The sequence below is a fragment of the Octopus bimaculoides genome, chromosome 20, assembly GCF_001194135.2.
Source record: "Octopus bimaculoides isolate UCB-OBI-ISO-001 chromosome 20, ASM119413v2, whole genome shotgun sequence".
Lineage (NCBI taxonomy): Eukaryota > Metazoa > Mollusca > Cephalopoda > Octopoda > Octopodidae > Octopus > Octopus bimaculoides.
In genome coordinates this window covers 36,316,608-36,340,039 of record NC_069000.1, presented here as the reverse complement: position 1 = coordinate 36,340,039, position 23,432 = coordinate 36,316,608, and the positions used below count along the sequence as shown (strand labels likewise).

General features: G+C 37.9%; 1 protein-coding gene across 1 annotated transcript in view; it reads right to left on the bottom strand.

Moving 5' to 3' along the window:
• LOC106867941 (dynamin-1-like protein) overlaps positions 1-20,449 on the bottom strand; it is a 73,730-nt gene extending 53,281 nt beyond the window's left edge. Inside the window, exon 1 of the mRNA XM_052974925.1 lies at positions 19,835-20,449. Within this exon, the coding sequence (XP_052830885.1) occupies positions 19,835-19,936 (102 nt within the window). The 5' untranslated portion in view covers positions 19,937-20,449. The remainder of the gene's footprint in view (positions 1-19,834) is intronic.
• Positions 20,450-23,432: the final 2,983 nt, after the last annotated feature.

Below are 23,432 nucleotides of genomic sequence, written 5' to 3'. Positions count from 1 at the left end.
AAAAAAAAAAAAAAGAAACCCCACCTCACATCTAGTATGTGAGTCTCCCATAAGCTAATTTTGTCCCCGACACTCACTACAACAGGCTAATCTTAATCCATATGGTCTGCTACCTAGTCTCACTTCACAGTAATAACTTATTCTTTACATCCAATATTTTCTACTCTAGCTAAAGTACTTTTACGAGGTTTTGTAAATGTACTGCTAGACTTAAATATTCTTTTCCGCTCTAAGCACAAGGCCTGAAAATTTGGGGGATGGGGACAGTCAATTAGATCAACCCCAGTATGCAACTGGTACTTAATTCATCAACTCTGAAATGATGAAAGGCAAAGTCGACCTTGGAGGAGCTAGATTTAAATATTACATGCATTTTTTATTTCTTTCTCAAAAACAAAATGTCTCAAGAAATCACCCAGGATCCTTTATATAAAGTTGGGTTTCCCATCAGTTAAAGTTGTTCCTGATGCTCACGACTATAGGCTAATTTTAATTCACAGACTCTCTTAAAGACATTCGAGCGAGATCGTTGCCAGTGCCAATGGACTGGCTCCTGTGCAGGTGGCACGTAAAACACACCATTTTGAGCATGGCCGTCGCCAGTTCCGCCTGACTGGCCCTCATGCCGGTGGCACGTAAATCACCCACTACACTCTCAGAGTGGCTGGCGTTAAGAAGGGCATCCAGCTGTAGAAACTCTGCCAAATCAGATTGGAGCCTGGTGTCACCTCCTGGTCCACCAGTCAGTCCTCAGTCAAATCGTTCAACCCATGCTAGCATGGAGAGCGGATGTTAAACGATGATGATGATGATGATGATATAGTAATGTTTGATGCTCTAGCTAAGGTACTTTTGTAAAGTTTTGTAATGTTCTGCGCGATTGCTTTAAATATTGGTTTCAAATTTCGGCACAAGGCCAGCAATTTCAGAGAAGGGTCTAAGGCAATTACATTGACCCCAGTATGCAACTGGTACCTATTTTATCAACCCCAAAAGGATGAAAAGCAAAATCAACCTCAGTGGAATTCGAACTCAGAACATAAATCCAGACAAAATGTCGCTAAGCATTTTGCATGGCATGCCAATGATTCTACCAGCTCACCACCCTAGATGGCATTAAATATTACATGCTCTAATACAATAAAAACTTTTTTTTATCCCCTGAATAGATGTTGCTGAAAATGGGGTGCCTTTAATATTCCTGTGTATCTTTTATGCCATCAAATATGGTAAATGTTATATTAAAAAATTTTCCAAAGCGAAAGGGCACAATATTCAAATATCTTATAGTTACCGCTATTTTTGTTTTGTTTTCAAATCTAAGTTGTATTATCTAGATATTTTACTATTTTGCTTTTACAACCAACAAATACTAAAACAGCTACAAGACAGTCACAGAATTCTCATGGAGACCTATACAATCTACTATGAGATATGTGAAACAATCAAAACAACTAGCACTACATAAATAATATATGCTAACACAAACAGATGACTAAACATTTTTTACACCAAAAGCTTTTGTTAGCTATTTTATATCAGAAGTCAAGGATGTTTTGAAAATCATATACCTTGATACAATTACTTCAAGGACGTTTTTGCACCCACCACCACAGATGAAAAAAAAAGTCATAAGCATGGCTATGTGATCAAGAAGCTTGCTTCCCAACTATTCTGTCTCAAGTTCAGTCCTATTGTGCAGCACTTAGGACAAGTATCTTCAACTGTCGCCTTAGATTGACCAAAGCCTTGTGAATGGATTTTGTAGGTAGAAACTGAAAGAAGCTTGTTGTATGAGTGTATATATGAATGTGTCTGTGTGCAAGTTTGTGCATACCATTCCTTTGTAATAGTAATTTCTAACAATGGCACAAACCACAAATTTGAGGCAGGGCTATAGCCTTATATTAAAATGACTTCAGGACTTGATTGGTAATTATTTTACTATGCTTGGAAGAATGAAAAGACATGAACTCAGTGTATCTTGTCTCACACTTTATCAATTCCTCTATTTCACCAATTTTTTAAAACATAAATTAGTCAGGAGGGAAGACAAAAATGCCACAAAACCTTAGCAGACTCTTCCATACTGGCAATATCCATCCACCTGACTGCCCATCTTGAACATGTACTAATATTGACGTTAAACAAAAAGTGATTGGAGAGAGAGAGAGAGAGGTGGAGAGAGAGAGAGAGAGAGAGAGAGAGAGGTGGAGAGAGAGAGAGAAGTGGAGAGAGTGAGGTGGAGAGAGAAATCTGAAGAATATAGTTGCAGCAGAGTTCGCTTTGCAGAAGAAACCCAAGTGTCAAATAGTGCTACTAAAACTGGGCAATGAAAATCACCCACCCCCACAAACTGGACAACTCTTACTCAGCAGCAAAATACCTGCAACACCATCATCTGAATAGCAAAAAATGGTTCCATGCACCACACAGCCCTAAAGTTCTTCCATATGGGGTTACCCTGGGCTTCATGTCCATAAAGTGCTTGCATTACAGTCTTTCTTCAGGTCCTAATGCTCTAGGGTCTGAAGAAACGCTATAAAGCCAAGCACTTTATGGATGTGAAACCCTAACCCTAACCCCATAGACCAGCCATAACTATCTTTATCAAAATACTCTACAACTTAGAGTGTGCTTCTGTTTTGGATTTATGATTTACTGATGAGATACATATAGTTGTGGCTGTGTGGTAAGAAGTTTGCTTCCCAATCACATGGTTACGGCCCACTGTGTATCACCTTGGACTGCAGCCATGCATGGACACCACCTTGAATAATGGTTTAGTTAAACGAATCAACTTCAGTATTAATTTTAAAGTCTGGTACTTATTCTATAGGTCAATTATACTAAACAACTAAGCTACGAGGATGTAAACAAACCAACACCAGTTGTCAAGCATTGGTAAGGGGACAAACAACAAAAAGGCTTCCACGCAGTTTTCATCTACCAAATTCATTCATAAAGCATTATTCAGCCTAGGGCTATAATAGAAGACACTTGCCCTAGCTGCCATGCAGTGGGACTGAACTAGAACCACATGGTTGCAAAGTGAGATTCTTAACCAAACAGCTATGCCTGTGCTAAGAAAATTGGTTATTTCTAGAAAATTGACTGACCATATAAAAGATATTGCTTGAAATGAGTAAAACAACAAAACTGGATTAATTACTTTAACTCAAAGCACACCTACACACACAAAAGATGTGATGGTCACAGTTGGAATGCCTTTCAACATAAATTTACTGTCAGAAATGATCTGAGACTAAAAACGACAACAGCAAAATACTTGAAGTAAGAAATAATCTCAGGCTCAAGAGTCATCAATCAGATGTCAACTCAACCATTGTAAAACTAAAAAAAAAAAGAGGGGGGTGGGGATAAACCGGGGCTGTGGAGTCGGAAACAATTAAGGGGTAGCTGGAGTTGGAGTCGGTATAATAGACTGCAATCACTTAATTACATAGAGGAGTTGAGGTTTTTTGTTTCGACTCCACCGCCCTGGAATAAACACAATCACTATTACAACCCCTTTGATACCAACCTGCCTGAGACCACTCCAGGAGGTTCCATGATATAGACTTACTGTTCTAAAGTGTTCTAAATTATAATCTTCCAACAAAATTTCATGCTAAATTATTCCCAGTTTAATAACGAGAAAGTTATTTTACTAAATGCTTCATTATTTCAAAAACTGATTGAAACAAAGGCAGCATATGTTAACAGAAATATGGTAAAGGCGGTGAGCTGGCAAAACGTTAGCACGCCGGGCAAAATGCTTAGCAGTATTTCGTCTGCCGTTACGTTCTGAGTTCAAATTCTGCCGAGGTCGACTTTGCCTTTCATCCTTTCAGGGTCGATAAATTAAGTACCAGTTATGCACTGGGGTCGATGTAATTGACTTAATCCCTTTGTCCCCTCTATGTTTAGCCCCTTGTGGGCAATAAAGAAACATGGTAACAAAAGAGTTAAGACTGAATGATACACAGGATAGGAGAGAGTCTTATGGAATACATACAAACCATTGAATAAACCAATAAAGATAAGGCAGAAATGAAGCAATAAATATAAGACACAAACACCTTGCTTCTTTGCAGTGACAAGGACTTAAGTTATTCCCTTATTAGACAGGAATCCCACATCATCCATGAAGATCAGGGAGCAGTTGCTAAAAGTGGAAAACCTAAAGAGGGTCCCTTTATTTACTCCTAATACGTGGCTTAGTGGCCAGAGTATTTGGATCATGGTCGTAAGGTCATGAATTCAATTCCTGGTGGTGCATTGTGTCCTTGAGGAAGAACACTTTATTCCATGGCAAAAATGAGTAGCACCTATGATTCAGAGGGCCAGCCTTGTCATACTGTCATGCTGACTCTCCCTAAAAACTACATTAGGAGCACATGTGTCTGTGGAGTACTCAGTCACTTGCACATTAATTTCACAAGCAGGCTGTTCTGTTGATTGGATCAAATCAACTGGAACACTTGTCGCTGTAACTGAAGGAGTGCCAGGCAGACCTCTAATACACATCAACAAACAACATATATATCACATGTATTGCAAAGCAAATTCAAAAAGCAAAAGAAGTCTGAGGGATGTCCATATTATTGGGTTGACACTCAAACAGAAAAAGTTAAAGAGTATAGTGTCCTGCATTGAATATTAGAGGAAAATCCAAGAGAGACTGAGAAGAGAGGAATGGATATTAAAAAAGAGAGAAGAGAGCCAGAAAAAAAAATGTGGGCTAGATTTATGTGTTTTGTTTCTAACTCAATAACTTTTTTACTTCTCTGCTAAGTGGTTGGTGTTAGGAAGGGCATCCAACTGTAAAAACCCTGCCAAAACAGTCACAGAAGTCTGGTGCAGGCTTCAGCCTGGTCAGCTCTTGTGGTACTGTCCCCCACCTATGCTAGCATGGAAGATGGACATTAAACAAAGACGAAGAGTACCAACTTAATACAGGTCTCAAATTTTTGCAAAAGGCCAGCAATTTCAGGGGAGGGTAAGTTGATTATATTGACCCCAGTGCTTAACTGGTGCTTAGTTTATCGACCTCAAAAGGCAAAGCTGACCTTGGAGGAATTTGAACTCAGAATGTAAACACAGATGAAATGCCACAAAGCATTTTGCTTGGCATGCTAACGATTCTGCCAGATCACTACTCCGCCAACCTAATATTAACTGAACATAATTTGGATTTTTGTCATTTTTTGTTATTTGTATTGTTTTATTATGGCACACACATGTGGATTTACTACATCTTATTTCTTTACTTCCCACAAGGGGCTAAACATAGAGGGGACAAACAAGGGATTAAGTCGATTACATTGACCCCCAGTGAGTAACTGGTACTTAATTTATCGACCCTGAAAGGATGAAAGGCAAAGTCGACCTCGGCGGAATTTGAACTCAGAATCTAACGGCAGACGAAATACCGCTAAGCATTTCACCCCGACATGCTAATGTTTCTGCCTGCTCGCCGCCTATGGACTTACTACATCTATCCAACCAATACTTTGGAGCAGCATAATTCTCAGATTATCAGACACAATTAAGATATCATCTCAGATTATATAGGTTCTTAACCCTTGATTGTTTAATATACATCATACATGTTTTTAATTGCACACAGTAATACCAGCAACAGATGCCATTGTCAAGGGACGAGTAGGCAATAAGGAGTAAAGTGCAAACGGGAACTTGTTGCAGCACATAATAATGAGGTCAATCTTGATCAAATAAGCCTACGATCAACGATATTCCAGCTGTGATCTTGTTGTCCCTCATTTCAGCCAGTGTCAGACACAATTTCTAAATAAAAGCCAATGGTGTCATTTGTAAGAGTGGGATAGATACATAGAAAGAGGATAACCACAGTCAATGCTCACGATGCTTATCAAGCTGATGAGAATGTTTACTTGTGGTAGTCAAGGTTACATGGTACCTCAAAAGTCATCAATCATAAAAGTTTGTACAATCAGGGGATAATCAAGGCTAAACAAGGACAACGAAAGTAGTAGGTAAGTGGGTTACCAAGGAACCACTAATACAAACATGAGTAATAGTATAACCTCCAAAAATTACACACTACACAGTTCGGTTCAGTTAAACTCACTGAAAACAAACACAATTCTTACTACTATACCATTGGGTATCCAAATGAAATAACTTAGTGAATAAATGGTACTAGACCGGCAAGCTCAAATCATAGTTCTGAAGTTCAAACCCAAGGCAGCTGATTTGTTGCCCACTTGATTCTAGAAGGTTTAATTTGTTTAGTTTTAGGCTATACTTGATCTACCAAACGTGCGTTCCAGCTGTTTACTATCATGTTTTTTTTCTTCTGTTTTTTCATCTATTTTTTACCCATTTTAGTCTCTGGGCTGTGACTATAGTGGGGCACTAATGCCTTGTGAGTGAATTTAGTAGATGGAAACTGTGTAGAAATCCATCAAATAAACACACACACACCTGCACACACACACACACATATATATATATATAAATATACATATACACACTTGTGTGTATCTGTATTTTGTACACCCTTCCACTGCCTGACAACTGATGTTGATTTCTTTATAAGTCTGTAAATTACCAAACTTTAAAAGAAGTACTGGGAGTGATTCATTCAACCAAACCCTTCAAGATGGTGCTCCAGCATGGCCACAGTCAAATGACTGAAACAAATAAAAGATAATAAAGATTCGTTTTACCATGACAGCATAAATGAAATGCTTTATTTAAATTAGGATGTTTTACATGAATAATCTTATAGCTAAGTGTTACTCCTCACCACAAAATAGGCGTGGAACCTATGTTCCAAGAAATAATTATAGCAAAACATACTGTACCAAAGAGTAAAATACAATGACTGAAACATGAATATAGGGTCAGCAGTTCAATACCTGAATGCCATATGCATAGTGTGATTCACAAGGTCTAATAACTCAAATGTCAAAATTTTCAGTGACCTCACCTAGGTAGGGAGTTTATAGGAAATAGCCAATAAAGTGAACATTAGACTTTTGCATCAATACCACATATACATAATAAAATGCGGCATGAAAGGATGACGAAAGAACATACAGAAAACAAGAAGAAAAAACTGGACATAGATATGCTCAACCCCTTATCAATTATTAACCAAAAATCATCACAATTTCGACACTATTTTGAAAATACTGCTTAATTCAGTTGTGTCAGCAACATGAGCTGCTGGTGTATAAATGAGCAGGCGTGAAAGATGAGTACAATCGAGAGAAAAAATGAGACTAGTACAAGAACAGACTGAACAGTAATAAAGAAAAGGCAAATCTATCGTATGTATGTAATGGCATATGATGCACTTTTTCAAAAAAGAGTAAACAAGTGCAAACCAGGAGGCTGCACCAGGCTACAATCTGTTCTGGCAAGGTTTCTACAGCTGGATGCCCTTCCTAATGGCAACCACTCCGAGAGGTTAGTGGGTGCTTTTTATATGCCACTGGCAGGAGACTCTACAAGTGGATGGCAATGAAGTGCCAGGTAGTGATGTTGAATCGATTAAATCAAGCTCAAGGTTAAGCTAGTTCTGCTTGAACAGATCTTGTAGGAACCTTTGAAGCAAAGAAAGTTTCACAAGCATGGATGAGCAGATACAGACATGGCTGTGTGGTTAAGACGCTTACTTTTCAACCACGTGGTTTCTGGTTCAGTCCCACTGCATGGCACTTTGGGCAAGTATCTTCTATAGCCCCAGGCTGACCAATACCTTGTAAATGAATTTAGTAGATGGAAATTTATTGGAAACTCATTATGTGTGCGTGTGTGTGTGCATGCATGTATGTGTCTGCATGTGTGTATGTGTGCATGCATGTGTGCATGTGCATGTCTATGTTTGTCCCCACTTCCTACTTGACAACCAGTTTTGATTTATTTATGCCCCCTGTAACTTAGTAGTTCAGCAAAAAATACTGAGAGAGTAAGTACTAAGGTTGATTTATTCGATTAAATCCTTCAAAATGGTACCCCAGCATGGCCACAGTTCAATGACTGAACTAAGAGATAAGTAAGAGATAAAGATAAATCGACAAGGGTGCCTCTACATAGTTACTCAACATGATAGAAATAGCAGCTAAATCTCCTTCACTAAATATGTTGCCAAAGTCATTTCTGAAACAACACATGTCAAAAGACAATGGAAAAACTTCAACAGAAACACCAGTGAAGTGAAAAAAAAGGGGGAAATGTTAAATACAGAGCAGTAAGAACAATTGTACAACTAAATGAGTTTATCAATCATCTGAATTTGAAACTGTTTACAGAACTCTTAAATCAATCCTGTTGATCTGTTATTAGAATGTTATGTTATGTGTTCTCAGAAGCTATAATTTCTTAATCAATGCACCATATTATCAAATGACCTTTTCATGGTCAGAGGTAGTCAGCAAGGAATAATCAGTCATTCTGACTAATCAATGAGATCAATGGAACAAAATGCTTCACAGAATCCAGAGAATATTACAAAAGGTTAGATTTGGAGTACGGTGATCCTGTCTTCTGTAATGAGGGCTGCTAGACTTTTAGCATAGATTCCGAGTAGCTTTTGAAAACTAAAAAATATTGTTCATAATTTTCTACAAGAGAAAAATGAACTGCCTGAAGACAGAGCCCTTTTATGTGGTAAGAGTGGCTACTTGGTTTACCATTTTGACTTGATATAACTGTAGATGTAGCTATGTGCTTGAGAAGTTTACTTCCAAACTGCATGGTTTGGGGTTTGGTCCCACTGTGTAGCACCTTGTGCAAGCGCCTTCTACTAGGGCCCCAGTGGATTTGTTAGATGGAAATTGAAAGAAGCCCATTAGGTGTATGTGCTAGACTTGATCCATCAACACTGCCTTTGTTCAATTCTGGGCATCTCTTATGGGGTCAAAATGAGAAACAAAGAGGCAATGAGGAGAGCTAGCATGAGAAGTCAACAGGAGATGGTGACTAAGTGGCAGATATGGTGTACAGGCCATGAGCTTTGGTTACTACAAGAGACACATATTACCACTGTGATGGAAAAGCTGCCAGAAGGAGAAGGAAGGCCGAGAGGAAGACCAAGGAAGATGTAGTGCAGAGTGTCCCAGGAAAACACGATAGCAATGGGAGATAGCCCAAGTGGAGTCGAGTGAAAGACAAGCAATATCCTGATGCTCGGGGAAAGGCTCTTTGCTCATTGTGAAATATTTTCTGGATTCTGTGAAGCATTTTGTCCCACTGATCTCATCAGTGAGTTAGAATGGTTGATTATTCTTTACTAATCTAAGAGAGCTTTTGTGTGTGTGAGTGTGAGTGTACGTGTCTTTATCTTGGTATTGAGTGATGATTATGAATGAGTGTCAGCAATGTCATTCATCTTCAATATTTTGTGTAAACATTGTCTGGCCACTGGGAAATATTACCTTGCTTGAAAACAGCTGAGGGTTGATGACAGGAAGGTATGTCCAAATGTAGAAAATCTGCCTCAACAAAACTCTATCCAACCCATACAAGCATGAAAAAGTCGACATTAAAACAATGGTGATAAGCAGCAATCTAAATTTGAATTTGTAGGACAAGAAAAAAAATTGTTCCCAAAGTTAGTAAATCACATCAATAGATTTACGACATTAACCCTTCAACAAACAGATTACTCTCAAATATAATGCTTATTTATTCACATTGTTTGAGTTAATCATGCATTATCTTGATTGTTTATGTTTTGAATGACATTGTTGGGGAGGTGTGAGAGGTCAGATCTGGCCGGTTTGAACATTAAACAGGTAGAACCTCTTGAGCTGGATATGGCTGGTTTAAATACCAAAGGGTTAAAACCGTTCATCATCTTTCAGCTAGAGAATATGGACTTGAACAAGTTTTGAAAAAGCGGAGTAACTGAGCTGGGATTAATAATTTATTTCAAAAATGCTGGAAAAAAAAAATCAGGTTATTGCAAGTCTATTGAAAGCTGTTTGAATGATTTGGGTTTTTATACCCCCTGTAACTTAGTAGTTCAGCAAAAAAATACTGATAGAATAAGTACCAGGGTTGATTAATTCGATTAAATCCTCCAAAGTAAAAGATAGAGGTAAAGATAAATTGACAAGGGTGCCTCTACATAGTTACTCAACATGCTAGAAATGGCAGCTAAATCTCCTTTACCAAATATATTGCCAAAGTCACTTCTGAAACAACGTATGTTAAAAGACAACGGAAAAGCCACAACAGAAACGTCAGTGAAGTGAAAAAACAAAAAGGGAAATGATGGAAAAAAATCAGGTTATTGCATGTTTATCGAAAGTTGTATGCATGACTTTACTATTATTACATTTTACTATTGTGATTTTATAAATATTCAAAGCCGCTTTCATGATTTTTTTTTACGAAACAAGAAGATTGCATACTGACATAAACCCGTTGAAAATATGAAAAAATGCTTAGTAACATACAAAATAGAAGTTACTGACTTGGAAACAAATTCATTGAAAATGAAATTGGATGAGCTTTCCCCAATTCCGTATGTTGTTGATATGATTAATGTCTAGCAATCATTGATTATTATCACCCTGTCGACATTTTTCAGAAGCAAGAAAATTTGTCCAAAGTTACAACATCCATTGTTTCAGAACAACATATCTTGTACATGTTTCAGTTATAGGACAGAGGCCATGTTGGAGCAACATAAACAAATCGATATAGAAAAAACAAAGAGAGAGCTTACAACTGACCGATTCTTTACTGCTCTCAGGAACTAATTCACTTTATCTTGTACTCGTTTCAGTCATTAACCAGGCAGTGGCCATGCTGGAGCACCACCTTGAAGGGTTTAGTCGAACAAATCAACACCAGTACCCATGTTTTTTAAAGCCTGGTACTTATTCTATTGATCTCTTTTGCCAAACTCCTAAGTTATGGGGATGTAAACAAACTCAGAACGGTTGTCAAGCAGTGATGGGGAACAAACACAAATATATATATATTTATACCCACATACATCTATCCAATACATGCCAGCATGGAAAACAGATACTAAATGATGATGAGATATGACAAGCTTCCTGTTTCCATCAAGCAAATCCACTCACAAGGCTTTGGTTGGCCCAAGGTTATAATAGAAAACACTTGCACAAGATGCTACAGAGTGGGACTAAACCTAAGTCCACATAGCTGGGAAGCAAGCTTAACCACACAGCCACTTATAAACAGTAAAAGCTTGGGGAAATCAAAACAGTCTCAAAGTCATTTATGTTTGTTATATTAAATAAATTACATGTAAAAAGAAAAAAAAATGGTAAAAGCATTTATATTATATTTTATACAAGAAAGGCAGCATGCTGGCAGAATCGTTAGCGCACTGGACAAAATGCTTAGCGGTATTTCGTCCATCACTATATTCTGAGTTCAAATTCTGCCAAGGTTGACTTTGCCTTTCATCCTTTCGGGGTCGATAAATTAAGTACCATTGAAACATTAGGGTCAGTGTAATCGACTAGTCCCTTCCCCCAAATTTCAGGCCTTGTGCCTATAGTAGAAAGGATTATATTTTATACAAGAATTGCCTGGAATTGTAAGACTTGTAAGACATATCTGATCTCAATAGTTAATAATTGGCATATGGTGCATTTGATCTCAAGCATGAAAAATTGGCACATGAAGTGTAAAATGGTAAGGATTCCTGTCCTAAGTGACCACTCAACTTCTAGAAATAGCAGTCAAATTTCTCTTGGTCACATCCCACTGGCTTGAAAAGGAAAAGAACATATTGAATGATAATATAATCTGTGATGACAATCTTTTTATCTTTTACTTATTTTAATCATTGTACTGTAGCCATGCTGGGGCATGCCTTCAGCTGTACAAATTCGTCCTGGCACTTATTTAAGCCTGGTAACTTATTCTAGCGGTCTCTTTAGCTGAACAGCTATGTTTCAGGGATGTAAACAAACACTGGTTGTCAAGCAGTGGCAATGGAGAACAAACACAAAGGCATACGCAGTTTCTTATTTCTTCATTGCCCACAAGGGGCTAAACATAGAGGGGACAAACAAGGCCAGACAAAGGGATTAAGTCAATTACATCGACCCCAGTGCATAACTGGTATTTATTTAATCGACTCCGAAAGGATGAAAGGCAAAGTCGACCTCGGCAGAATTTGAACTCAGAACATAGCGGCAGACAAAATACTGCTAAGCATTTCGCCCGGCATGCTAACGTTTCTGCCAGCTCACCGCAGTTTCTGCCAACCAAATTCAGTCACAAGGCATTGATCAGGCTGGGGCAGTAGAAGATACTGCCACCTTAAGTTTGCTTCCCAACCACATGGTTTTGGGTTGGGCAAGTGTCTTTTACTATAGCCTTGGGCCAACCAAAGTCTTGTGAGTGAATTTGGTAGATGGAAAGTTAAGCAAGACTGTCATGTGTACATACATATGTGTATATATTTTTTTTATGTCCATGTTTGTCCCCCAACACTGTTTGACGACCAGTGTTGGTGTGTTTATGTCCCTGTAACTTAGCAGTTCAGCAAAAGAGACTGATACAATAGGTACCAGGCTTAAAAAGAAGATAAGTACTGGGGTTGATACATTAGACTACAATTCAAGGCGGTGCCCCAGCATGGCCACAGTCTAATGACTGAAAGAAGATAAAAGAATTGAAATACGTTCATTGCAATATTAACCAAAGCTACAAATCATAGAACAAAAGTTAGGCATAGCTGTGTGGTAAGAAGCTTGCTTCTCAACCACATGGTTCCGGGTTCAATCCCACTGTATGGCACCTTGGGCAAGTGTCTTCTACTATAGCCTCGGGCCAACCAAAGCCTTGTGAGTGGATTTGGTAGACGGAAACTGAAAGAAGCATGTCATGTATAGATATATGTTTGTGTATCTGTGTTTGATCCCCCACCATTGCTTGGCAACTGATGTTGGTGAGTTTACGTCCACGTAACTTAGCAGTTCGGCAAAAGAGACCGATAGAATAAGTACTAGGCTTACAAAGAATAAATCCTGGGATCGATTTCATCATCATCATCATCATCGTTTAACGTCCGCTTTCCATGCTAGCATGGATTGGACGATTTGACTGAGGACTGGTGAAACCGGATGGCAACACCAGGCTCCTTCTTCGACTAAAGGCGGTGCTCCAGCATGGCTGCACTCAAATGACTGAAACAAGTGAAAGAAATAAAAGAATAACAAGTCCTGTCAAATTATGCAAACACCATTTTCAGGCTTTCAAAATTTGTACCAGTTTTACAAACAACAATTCTAGATTTGGATGGGAAATAACAAAAATAATAGACTCAAATAATAGACTGGTAGGCACATTGAAGTAACAGATAGGAATGAAGAATATAGAAAAGAGGAACAGGTGTGGTTGTGTGGTTAAGAAGTTTGCTTCCTAACCATGTGGTCTCAGGTTCAATCCCACTGTATGGCACCTCAGGTAAGTGTCTTCTATAGTCCCAAGCCCACTGAAGCCTTGTGAGTGGACTTGGTTGACAGAAACTGGAAGAAGCCCATCATGTATGTGTGTGTGTGTGTGTGTGTGTGTGTGTATGCATACATGTGCATGCATGTGTGTGTGTGTGCACCCAGTTGTAAATGAGCATTGCTGTCATACAAGTTATCCGAGGAAAAAAAGGCAAAAGCTCAGTTGTGAGGTGGACAGCAAGAATAAGGAAAATTATTCGAATGGACAAGGTTTTCGGCCTACTATCTCATAGCTGAGCTAAAGAACATGCACCAGGCCTTCTGAAAAGACTCATCTACAACAGACTAATGCACTATCAAGGAGGTAATTAATTCATCTATTTAACCCTTTAGCAGTTAAACTGGCCATAACTGGCCTAAATATTCAATTTATTCTATGCGCAGACTGGTCAGGTGTAGCTTATCACACCTATCCAGCAATGTGATTCTAAAAATAAACAATCACATCAAAATCTTAAAGCTACAAGATCATGCATGATTAATTTAAAACAATGTGAATAAATATGCATTACATTTAACAGAGTAATCTGAATGCCAAAGAGTTAACAATACAGAAATACAAACTAAATACTGGTTCTATGAACTCCTGCAGTTTATGAAGATATTATGATGTTGTTTCAGGAGTGACTTCTACAAAATAACATTTGTTCCTTTTTAAGATGACAGGGCATGCTCTGAGGGAGTTTTGGTTGGCAATGCAAGTAGGTTGCATGAATGTGCAAAGGATGTGCTAACTGGTGCAGGAGGCTTCTGCAATGTCTGCTTCGGCAGCATTGACTGGAGCTACATGACAACTGTAGTCTTACAAAGTATACAAAAGATGAAAAATGAAGCTTAACATATTCCTATATTATAGGCTGATAATCTGCTATCTCAAACAGGGGTACTATTTATTTACAATAGGAACAAATGGCAACAAGGCAGGAGTAGATGGGACTCTTTAGAATTCTTAGAGAACTCCAAGTGTCAATGGTCCCCAAAGAAAAGAAAATGCACCCAGCTTCAGCTGCAAAGTTGTTTATGTTAGGATGAATACCCAGATGTAAAACCCTCGGCAAAAAGGAGGAGACAGTGAAGGTAAGAAGAATTAAAGTGGGATGAGAGATTGCCAATCTACACTAACAGAAAAAAAAACATACACAATAATGCATGCAATGATTTTTTTTTTTATATGTTACATTGAATTTTTTTGTATGCTCTGTGACAAATCAAGCAATTACCTTTGAACTATGGCTGAGTTCAAATTCTTTTAGATCAATAAAATAAGTACCATCAAAATAGGATTAATTTGACCAAACCGTTCCCCTAAAAAAAACTTTTGATCACTACTAATGTAAGGAACTTATTATTATTGGCAAGCTGGCAGAATCTTTAGAGAGCTGAAAATGCTTTGTGGTATTTGTTCTGGTTCTTTACATTTTGAGTTCAAATTCTACCAAGGTCAACAGTGCCTTCAATCACTCTGGGGGATAAGAAAAAAAAATAGCGTACTAGTCAAGTAGTAGTGTCAATGCAACCCTAAAAACATAATTGCTGGCTTCATATCTAAATCAGAAACCCTAGTATAAATCCTGCCAAGTTCAACTTTGCCTTTCATTCCTCCAGGACTGATAAAATTCCAGTCAAGTGCTGCGGTCAAAGGCATTAATTGAACCTGAAACCATGTGGTTATAAAGAGAACTTCATAACTACACCACCATACCTGTATATGTATTCAGCCAACTGTGTATCATCATCAAAATTTACCTTTTTCCAGCTTGCCAAAAGAATTTTTTGATTTTTCTTACTACCAAGAGACGTTACAAATTAAGAAGTCCTATCACAATTAGCAGCAGAAATTTCACTGTGAATGACAAATCTCTATTGTCTGTCAGAGGGAGGTGTTAGTGAAAGCAACATGAAATTGCCTCAAACCGATTTAAATTACTCATGCTTTACCGACATAACCCAACACTGACCTCTAAAATGGATTCAAAAGAGTTACAGGAAAGACAATTTATTCTCAAAAAAAAAAGAAGAAAAAGAAAGAAAATTACATGTTTTCCAGTAAAATTTTACAGGAAAAAAATCTAATGATTTTTACTTCAGAATAAAGGAATTTCATTCAATCAGTATCAGTTATTCCATTTTCTTCTAAACTCTTTCATTACTATATTTCTGTTGGAACAGCAATGTCTTTGTTTCAGTTAAATTTGTAAATAATAGAACACCATTTTGAGCATGGCCGTTGCCAGTACCGCCTGACTGGCCCTCGTGTCGGTGGCACGTAAATGCACCCACTACACTCTTGGAGTGGTTGACGTTAGGAAGGGGCTGCCAGCTGTAGAAACTCTGCCAGATCAGGTTGGAGCCTGGTGCAGCCATCCAGTTCACCAGTCCTCAGTCAAATCGTCCAACCCATGCTAGCATGGAAAGTGGACATTAAACAATGATGATGATATCATTATCAAGCTGGGGTTTGGAACAAATTAACAAAGTTTTGCGTGGAAGGTTTTAATTTAGATCACTTTAAAACAGGGAGTTTGCAATCATAGAACCAGGAACAGTCTCTTGTGGGTTGGCGTCAAAAGAGTCACACTCTGTATGGATCACCGAGAAATGTTAATAAACATTGTAATTAGAGAAATGTTTGTGCTTTGTTCGGCATTTAAATGCTATAAATCACAAACAACTCAAGCCAAGTCAACTTCTATGCAGTTGCTTAACTGCCACAGATAGCACACAAACTTCCTGAAAACTGTACCCTTAAAGATAATGGACACATTATTTTAAGTAATCTGAGGTACCCACAGGAGTGAAAAGTCTTAGATTTGCACAGGATCAACTCAAATCAAAATAGGGGTGCTGCTTTAGCATGTGGTCTCCTGCAATATCTACAGTGTATGCTGTGAAATGACCTGATCTGGATTAAGGTTAGAGTAGGGACCAGAGCTAGGGTTTAGGATTAGAGTTAGGATGTGGTTAGAGTTAGGTTACAGGTTAGGGTTTAGGATTAGGGTTACAGGTAGACTGCATGGTAATATCCAAATGGTCAGGTAGAATGCACGAGAAAGTACAACCACAATAGCAATAACCAACTGGCCTCTCCTGTAGTATAGACAATAAAGCAACCAAAAACCTTTAAGCTTTCCTCCAAGACATTATTAATGACTGTTTAGGCAGTGGATGGACTAGTAATAGGACCAGAATACTGGACTAAAACGTCTACCAGTATTTATTTGGTCTAGCTTTGGGTCTCTATGATCTGACTTCAAATTCTACCAGATGTAACTTTGCCGTCCAACACTCTAGGGCTGTTAAATACTCCTGTAAAACTGATTTACCATAATAAAAAAATAAAAAACATCGGTCTAGTATGAATTATAAAGATATTATTTTAGAATCTGTAGAGTTCCAGACAAAAATGCTTTGCAGTATTTAGTAGCTTCCCTTTGCGTTTTGAGTTCAAATCTCGCCGAGGGTCGAACTTGCCTATCATGCTTCGAGGATAGGTAGCCATGCCACTCTTTGATGGGTTTTGTAGGAGTGCCTTCGTGACATTCGACGTGTCTAGAGCAATTTTAGATCAGGTTGGAACCCATCACCATCCAGGTCTGACCACGGTCGATTTCTTCCAGGAGGAAAAGAGAAGAATCGCCACCAGTATTTAATTTATCGACCCCGAAAGGATGAACGGCGAAGTTGACTTCAAGAGAATTCTAGTTCAGAGTGCAGGCAGAATGTCGGAATGAATACCATAAAGCAATCTATTCAACGCCTCAACGACTCTGCCCGCGGGACAACTATATATACATTATATATAAATATATATATAATGTATATATATATATATATATATATATATATATATATATATATACACACACACACACAAAATATATATACACATACACTTAATCAGCTGGGTAATCGGAGCGGAGAAATCGACAATAAAGCAACTTCGCACGCACAATGCAAAAGGCTTTACTAGGTATTTGACAAGAGGGCTTAATAAATCATTCAACTTCTATTGATTTCTTAAACAGAAGACATTTACTTAAAAAAAATTTTTTTTTTAAACTGAGATGATGTTGGGGGTCCATGCATTTCTCAGAGATATTAACATCAATGAAATGGAATGAAATGACGATAGTCAGGAATTGAAACTGACATTGCAGCAGACTCGAGTGCTGCTTAGACGACGACAACGAACGAAACATCGACCAACGATTCTCGAATAACAACATATTGGGGAACTGCTAGGTCATCTTTAATTTACTTTCAGTTGCATTTTTTCCAAACAACGACAGCTGATTCCGACTTAATTTAAGAAATAGCAGATATATTTTGGCAGGTACTGTTACAAAACATTTTTAAAAGAGAAAAAAAAAGTGTTGAACCCCGCCCATACAGAAAAAACACTGCGGTATACTAATAGCTAGCAATATTTTAATTAATGCTTTGTGTGTGTGCGCTAATGATAATTGTCGACCGAAAAAAAAATATTATTATTATTATTATACACATCCACTTTAACCTTGGCAATGCTTTAATGAAAGACCTGGAACAAGTCCATTATTATGATTATTTTAGTGAAGGACACGCGGTGAACATGAGCAAGCTGTAGAAAACATTTCCTCCATGAATGTAAACGATCGTCTAGAAAACCTGATAACACGGAGAATAAAGCTACTAGTTTACAGTTGAAATGAGGAAGATAGCGGGTTGTCTGTCCTCCAAAAAATGTTCGAGATGAAAAGAGAAATGATACTACTGTTCGCAAGGTTGACTGCCATATATTTGCAGATTATAATCTATCGCCCTGACTACCATCGACCGAAGCGGGTGCACGTAGAACTGCAGATGCACAAATCCTGACGGAGATGCAAATGGTGGGAGTGTAAGGCAACAGTATCTGCAGTGAGAAGAGGGGATATGTATATATGTGTAGATATGTGTGTGTGTGGTTTCCAAAGACACCTCTGGTGGTGTATTAAATTGATTTCTCAGATAGGCATAAAGTCTCATGTATGTGTATATTTATATATATATATATATATATATATATATATTAAGAAGGGATGTCTTGACACTCAGACATTTCTTTCACAATGGCGTGAAGTGAAGCGAAATGTCTTTATGGTTGCAGTAACAGGTCCATATACTCAAATTAAAGACGATCCATGCAGCTAGGTAATATATATATATATATATATATATATTACTTCAACTGGGTTCCCCGATAACAGTATGTAGTGTTATTATATCATGTGACAATTCATTCAGAGGAAAACGTATTCAACAGTTCGGAAAATTGTCTTTTTCATTCATTATCAGAAAGGCAATGTGCTTAAATTGCTTTCTTTTCCTTTTTTTAATTTCACTATTGAAAAAATCTCTAATGAACAGCCCCTAGTCATCTGTTTTTACTATCAACAGAAAAAGAAATAAAAATAGGAGGGAAATCAATCAATGTCTTTCTTGTCCCCGATAAGCTTGCAATAAATGCAGAAGCCAATGCTCAAAAATATGATAATAGACTTAATATAAAGTTAGTCAATATATAAATATCATACAGAAGACGTACAAGGCTTGTAATTAATCTAATATGCAAGTCCCTGTTAATTATTTCTTAATATGAAATATGGTGTAGAGCCGGCCACTAATGATGTCGAGCAGTTCGCACTTGTTCTTTTACAATTATTAGAAACTCTGAAATAATAATAAAATATTCGAGATTTCTCAGAAAAATAGCAATAAAGAACCCTATCGATATTTCACTTGTATAAATTTTCAAGATGCGATATATGTTGTGCTTGAAAAGCAAAAAGGAGTCACAAACTGAATGTTCTTCTTGAAGGTCAGTGACATAAGAGCAGAGAAAGCGGAATAGATCAAGCAATATAGCTAAATATAAAACGATTCGATATTTTTTATCAAGCATATCGATATCGAAAATGTGACAAGATATTAGGAGAAGCAAGTCGTTATTTTCTGACGACACAAAACCGTGAAATATATACAACTGTGTGTGAGAGAGATTGAAATAGTAATAGTATTACTAACGATTTTCTTGTAAGACTGTAAGATATGTTCAATTAAATATATGACAAATTTTCTATCAAGTTACTTTTAAAATAGATACAGAAATATAAAAATAAGGACTGGAATAGCTATAGTTTCAATTTAAATAATCAAACAGGTCAGATTTAAGTAAACTTAGTACGGTCAGAGAAGTAGTTAGCATTCAATGTATACTCGCAAACATAAATATATACTCACTCATTAAACTTAGTAATACATGTAATTAATAGCAGCAGAGGTGTTGTTTTAAAAAAAAGACATTTATTTACCTGACTTCCGATCACCACGATCTGTGGAAGTTGAATGGTTTCCGAACCGACTGTATTGAAGACATCCTGTAATTTGTTAATGACCGGGATCAGATGCTCCATAGCTAACAACTGATACTGTTCGAGCAGTCGAAGAGTCGGGGGAGGATTTCTCTCAATAAATATGGGTTAAAAAAAAAAAAAAAAGCTTCAAAGCTTACTTTTTTTTTTACTACTTAGACATCACTGTCGTTATATACACAAACCATGGCTTTGTAGTAGAGTTTGGTGTGCGTTACATAAAGAATAAAGTTAAAAACAAAAATGAGAGAGAATAGGGTCGAAAAGAAATGAGTAATTAATTTACAAATAATTTAACAGCATCAATGATAATGTTTGAGAAACAGACCGAAGGGGGGAGAGAGAGAGATTCCACAGTTGGTTATCGCTTATCTCCAGGTTAATATGGTTTCATTTAAAAAAGAAACCTCTTACTGTCTTAATGGTAATAGAAGCGTTTTCCCTCAACAGAACCGAAAGTGGAGCGGGAAGAGGAGAAAAATATAAACAGGCAGAGAGAAGGGATCGAGGAATAATAATATATGAAGAAAAGACATACAATGTCGGAGGAGGGAGGAGGAATGTTGTATAAAACGTCAGTCAGATTTCTACTTCCGGGTCATTTGCTGACCTGGTCGCAAATTACCCAGCATGTTTTTGGGAAGATTTCGACTTTGCTTTCCCTTTTCCCTGTCGTTCTTTTCCCTTGCTGCTAATGAAGTTGACTTTATTTTTACCAAAATGTTCGGTTGCATTTCTTTCGGTTCTTTACGTTCTGAGTTCAAATTCCGCCGTCGTCGACTTTGCTTTCCAAGCCTTTCGGGTTCGATAGAATGAGAACCAGTTGTGTACTGCGCTCGATGTAATCGACTAGCCCCTTCCTCACAAAATTTCTGGCGGCGGGCTGGCAGAAATGTTAGCACGCCGGGCGAAATACTTAGCGGTATTTCGTCTGCCGCTACGTTCTGAGTTCAAATTCCGCCGAGGTCGACTTTGCCTTTCATCCTTTCGGGGTCGATTAAATAAGTACCAGTTACGCATTGGGGTCGATATAATCGACTTAATCCGTTTGTCTGTCCTTGTTTGTCCCCTGTGTGTGTAGTCCCTTGTGGGCAGTAAAGAAATAAGTAGAAAGGATTAAGGAGACAAGCAGGCAGAACCGTTGCATGCCGGACAAAATGCTTAGCGGCATTTCTTCCGGCACTACATTCTAAGCTCAAATACTATCGAGGTCGTCTTCGCCTTTCATCTTTTCGGGATCGATAAATGAAGTACCAGTTGAATAATGGGGTTCATGTAATCCATTTGCCCCCGTCTTCACCTGATATTCAGGCCCTGTACCTCAAGAAGAAAGAATTATTTTCATTTTTCCAGTTATATCATCATAATTTTTGATAAATAGATTTATTTTTATAAGATTGAAAATAGTGTTTATTTTCCTATACTTTCACTTTATTTTTTTTTTTTTCTAGGATGTTAAATGTTGACTTGAAAATTTAGATAATTTAATAATTACATATACAACACGTCTTCTGGAAATACATAATACAGAAAATGTAAACAATTTAAAAGTAATAGAAATATCTGTCTATCATGTGTGTGTGTGTGTATTATTATTTATTGGTTTTAAATTTTGGCACAAGGCAGCAATTTAGGGGAGGGGTTATGTCGATTACATCGACCCTAATACTCAACTGGTATTTATTTTATTCACCCTGAAAGGATGAAAGTCAAAGTTGACCTCAGTAGATAGTATACTCTTTTACTCGTTTCAGTCATTTGACTGTGGCCAAGCTGGAGCACCGCCTTTATGGTAAAGCAAATCGACCCCAGAGCTTATTCTTTGTAAGCCTAGTACTTATTCTATCGGTCTCTTTTGCCAAACCACTAAGTTACGGGGACACAAACACACCAGCATCGGTTGTCAAGCGATGCTGGGGGGACAAACATATGCACACACATACATATATATATATATCTATACATATACGACGGGCTTCTTCCAGTTTCTGCCTACCAAATCCACTCACAAGGCTTTGGTCGGCCGGAGGCTATAGTAGAAGACACTTGCCCAAGGTGTCACGCTGTGGGACTGAACCCGGGACCATGTGGTTGGTCAATGTACTCCAAACTTGCTGGCCTTGTGCCAAAATTTGAAACCAGTGCATTACAAGCAACTCATATATACTGGAGTTCAAATTTCTTTCCATGAATTCAAACCTCTGCATCCTAAGACTAAATCTCTATGCTCTTAACACAAATCTCTTTGACTGAATTCAAATTTTCTTTTCGTCCTTTCAGCACTGATTCTGAATAGGCAGCAAGATGGCAAAATCATTTAAGTACTCGAGGCAAAATGCTTAGTGGCATTTTTTCTAGCTCTTTACATTGTGAGTTCAAATCCCACCAAGATCGACTTTACTTTTCCTCACTTCAGAATCAATAAAAAGCAACATTGATTCAGAATAGGCAGCAAGCTGACAGAATCATTAGCCCTTTGGACTAAATGCATAGTGGCTCTTTACATTCTGAGTTCAAATCCTGTCAAGGTTAACTTTGTCTTTCATCCCTTCAGAGTCAGTCAGAGTACCAGTCAAGTACTGGACTGATGTACTCGACTTGTTCCTTACCCTCAGAATTGCTAGCCTTGACCCTTGCAACAGACCAATATCCCATTCAGGGAGAGTGTTGCGACCTTAGTTACTTATATGCATGGAAACCAGGTAACCAGCCCTGTGAGCCCTTAGAATTCAAGACAAAAGAAACAGTTTTTAAAAAAGATGACAACCTTTCTTTTTAAAAAAATTTCTACAATTTTTTATTGGGGTTGATAAAATAAAGTACCAGTCAAGTACTGGGGTATAATTGACTTGTCCCCTGCCTTCTAGATTGCTGACTTTGAAACCGGCAATGGAACAGCTGGCAGAATCATTAGCAGTGCGTCTTATCTGTTTTTAGGTTCTAAGTTCAAATTCCACTGAGGTTGATTTTGCCTTTCATCCTTTCACAGTTGATAAAATAAGTACCAGTTGAGCTCTGGGGTCAGTGTAATCAACTTACCCCTTCCCCTAAAATGGCTGGTTTTTCACAATTTGAAACCAATATTATCACTTAATTCTTAATAAATTAGCCACTTGTGTTTAGGAACTTGCCACTCCACTATGTCTCTTATTTTGTATGTGCTTTACCTACAGCTTATTTCCAAAACAATTCAAAACTTCCTCTGTGATGCCCTCACATAAGAGAGAATTCAGAGCAGAGCTATCCAGGCTGTCTGTTAAAATAATGACGCATGCGTACGAACAGCCATGCTACATGGCAGTGAAACATGGGCTGTAACTGCTGAGGACATACGTAAGCTCGCAAGGAATGAAGCCAGTATGCTCCGTTGGATGTGTAATGTCAATGTGAATACCCGTCAGAGTGTAAGTATCTTGAGAGAAAAGCTGAACATTAGAAGCATCAGTTGTGGTGTGCAAGAGAGACGATTGCGCTGGTATGGACATGTGGTGAGAATGGATGAGGATAGCTGCGTGAAAAAGTGCCACACCCTAACAGT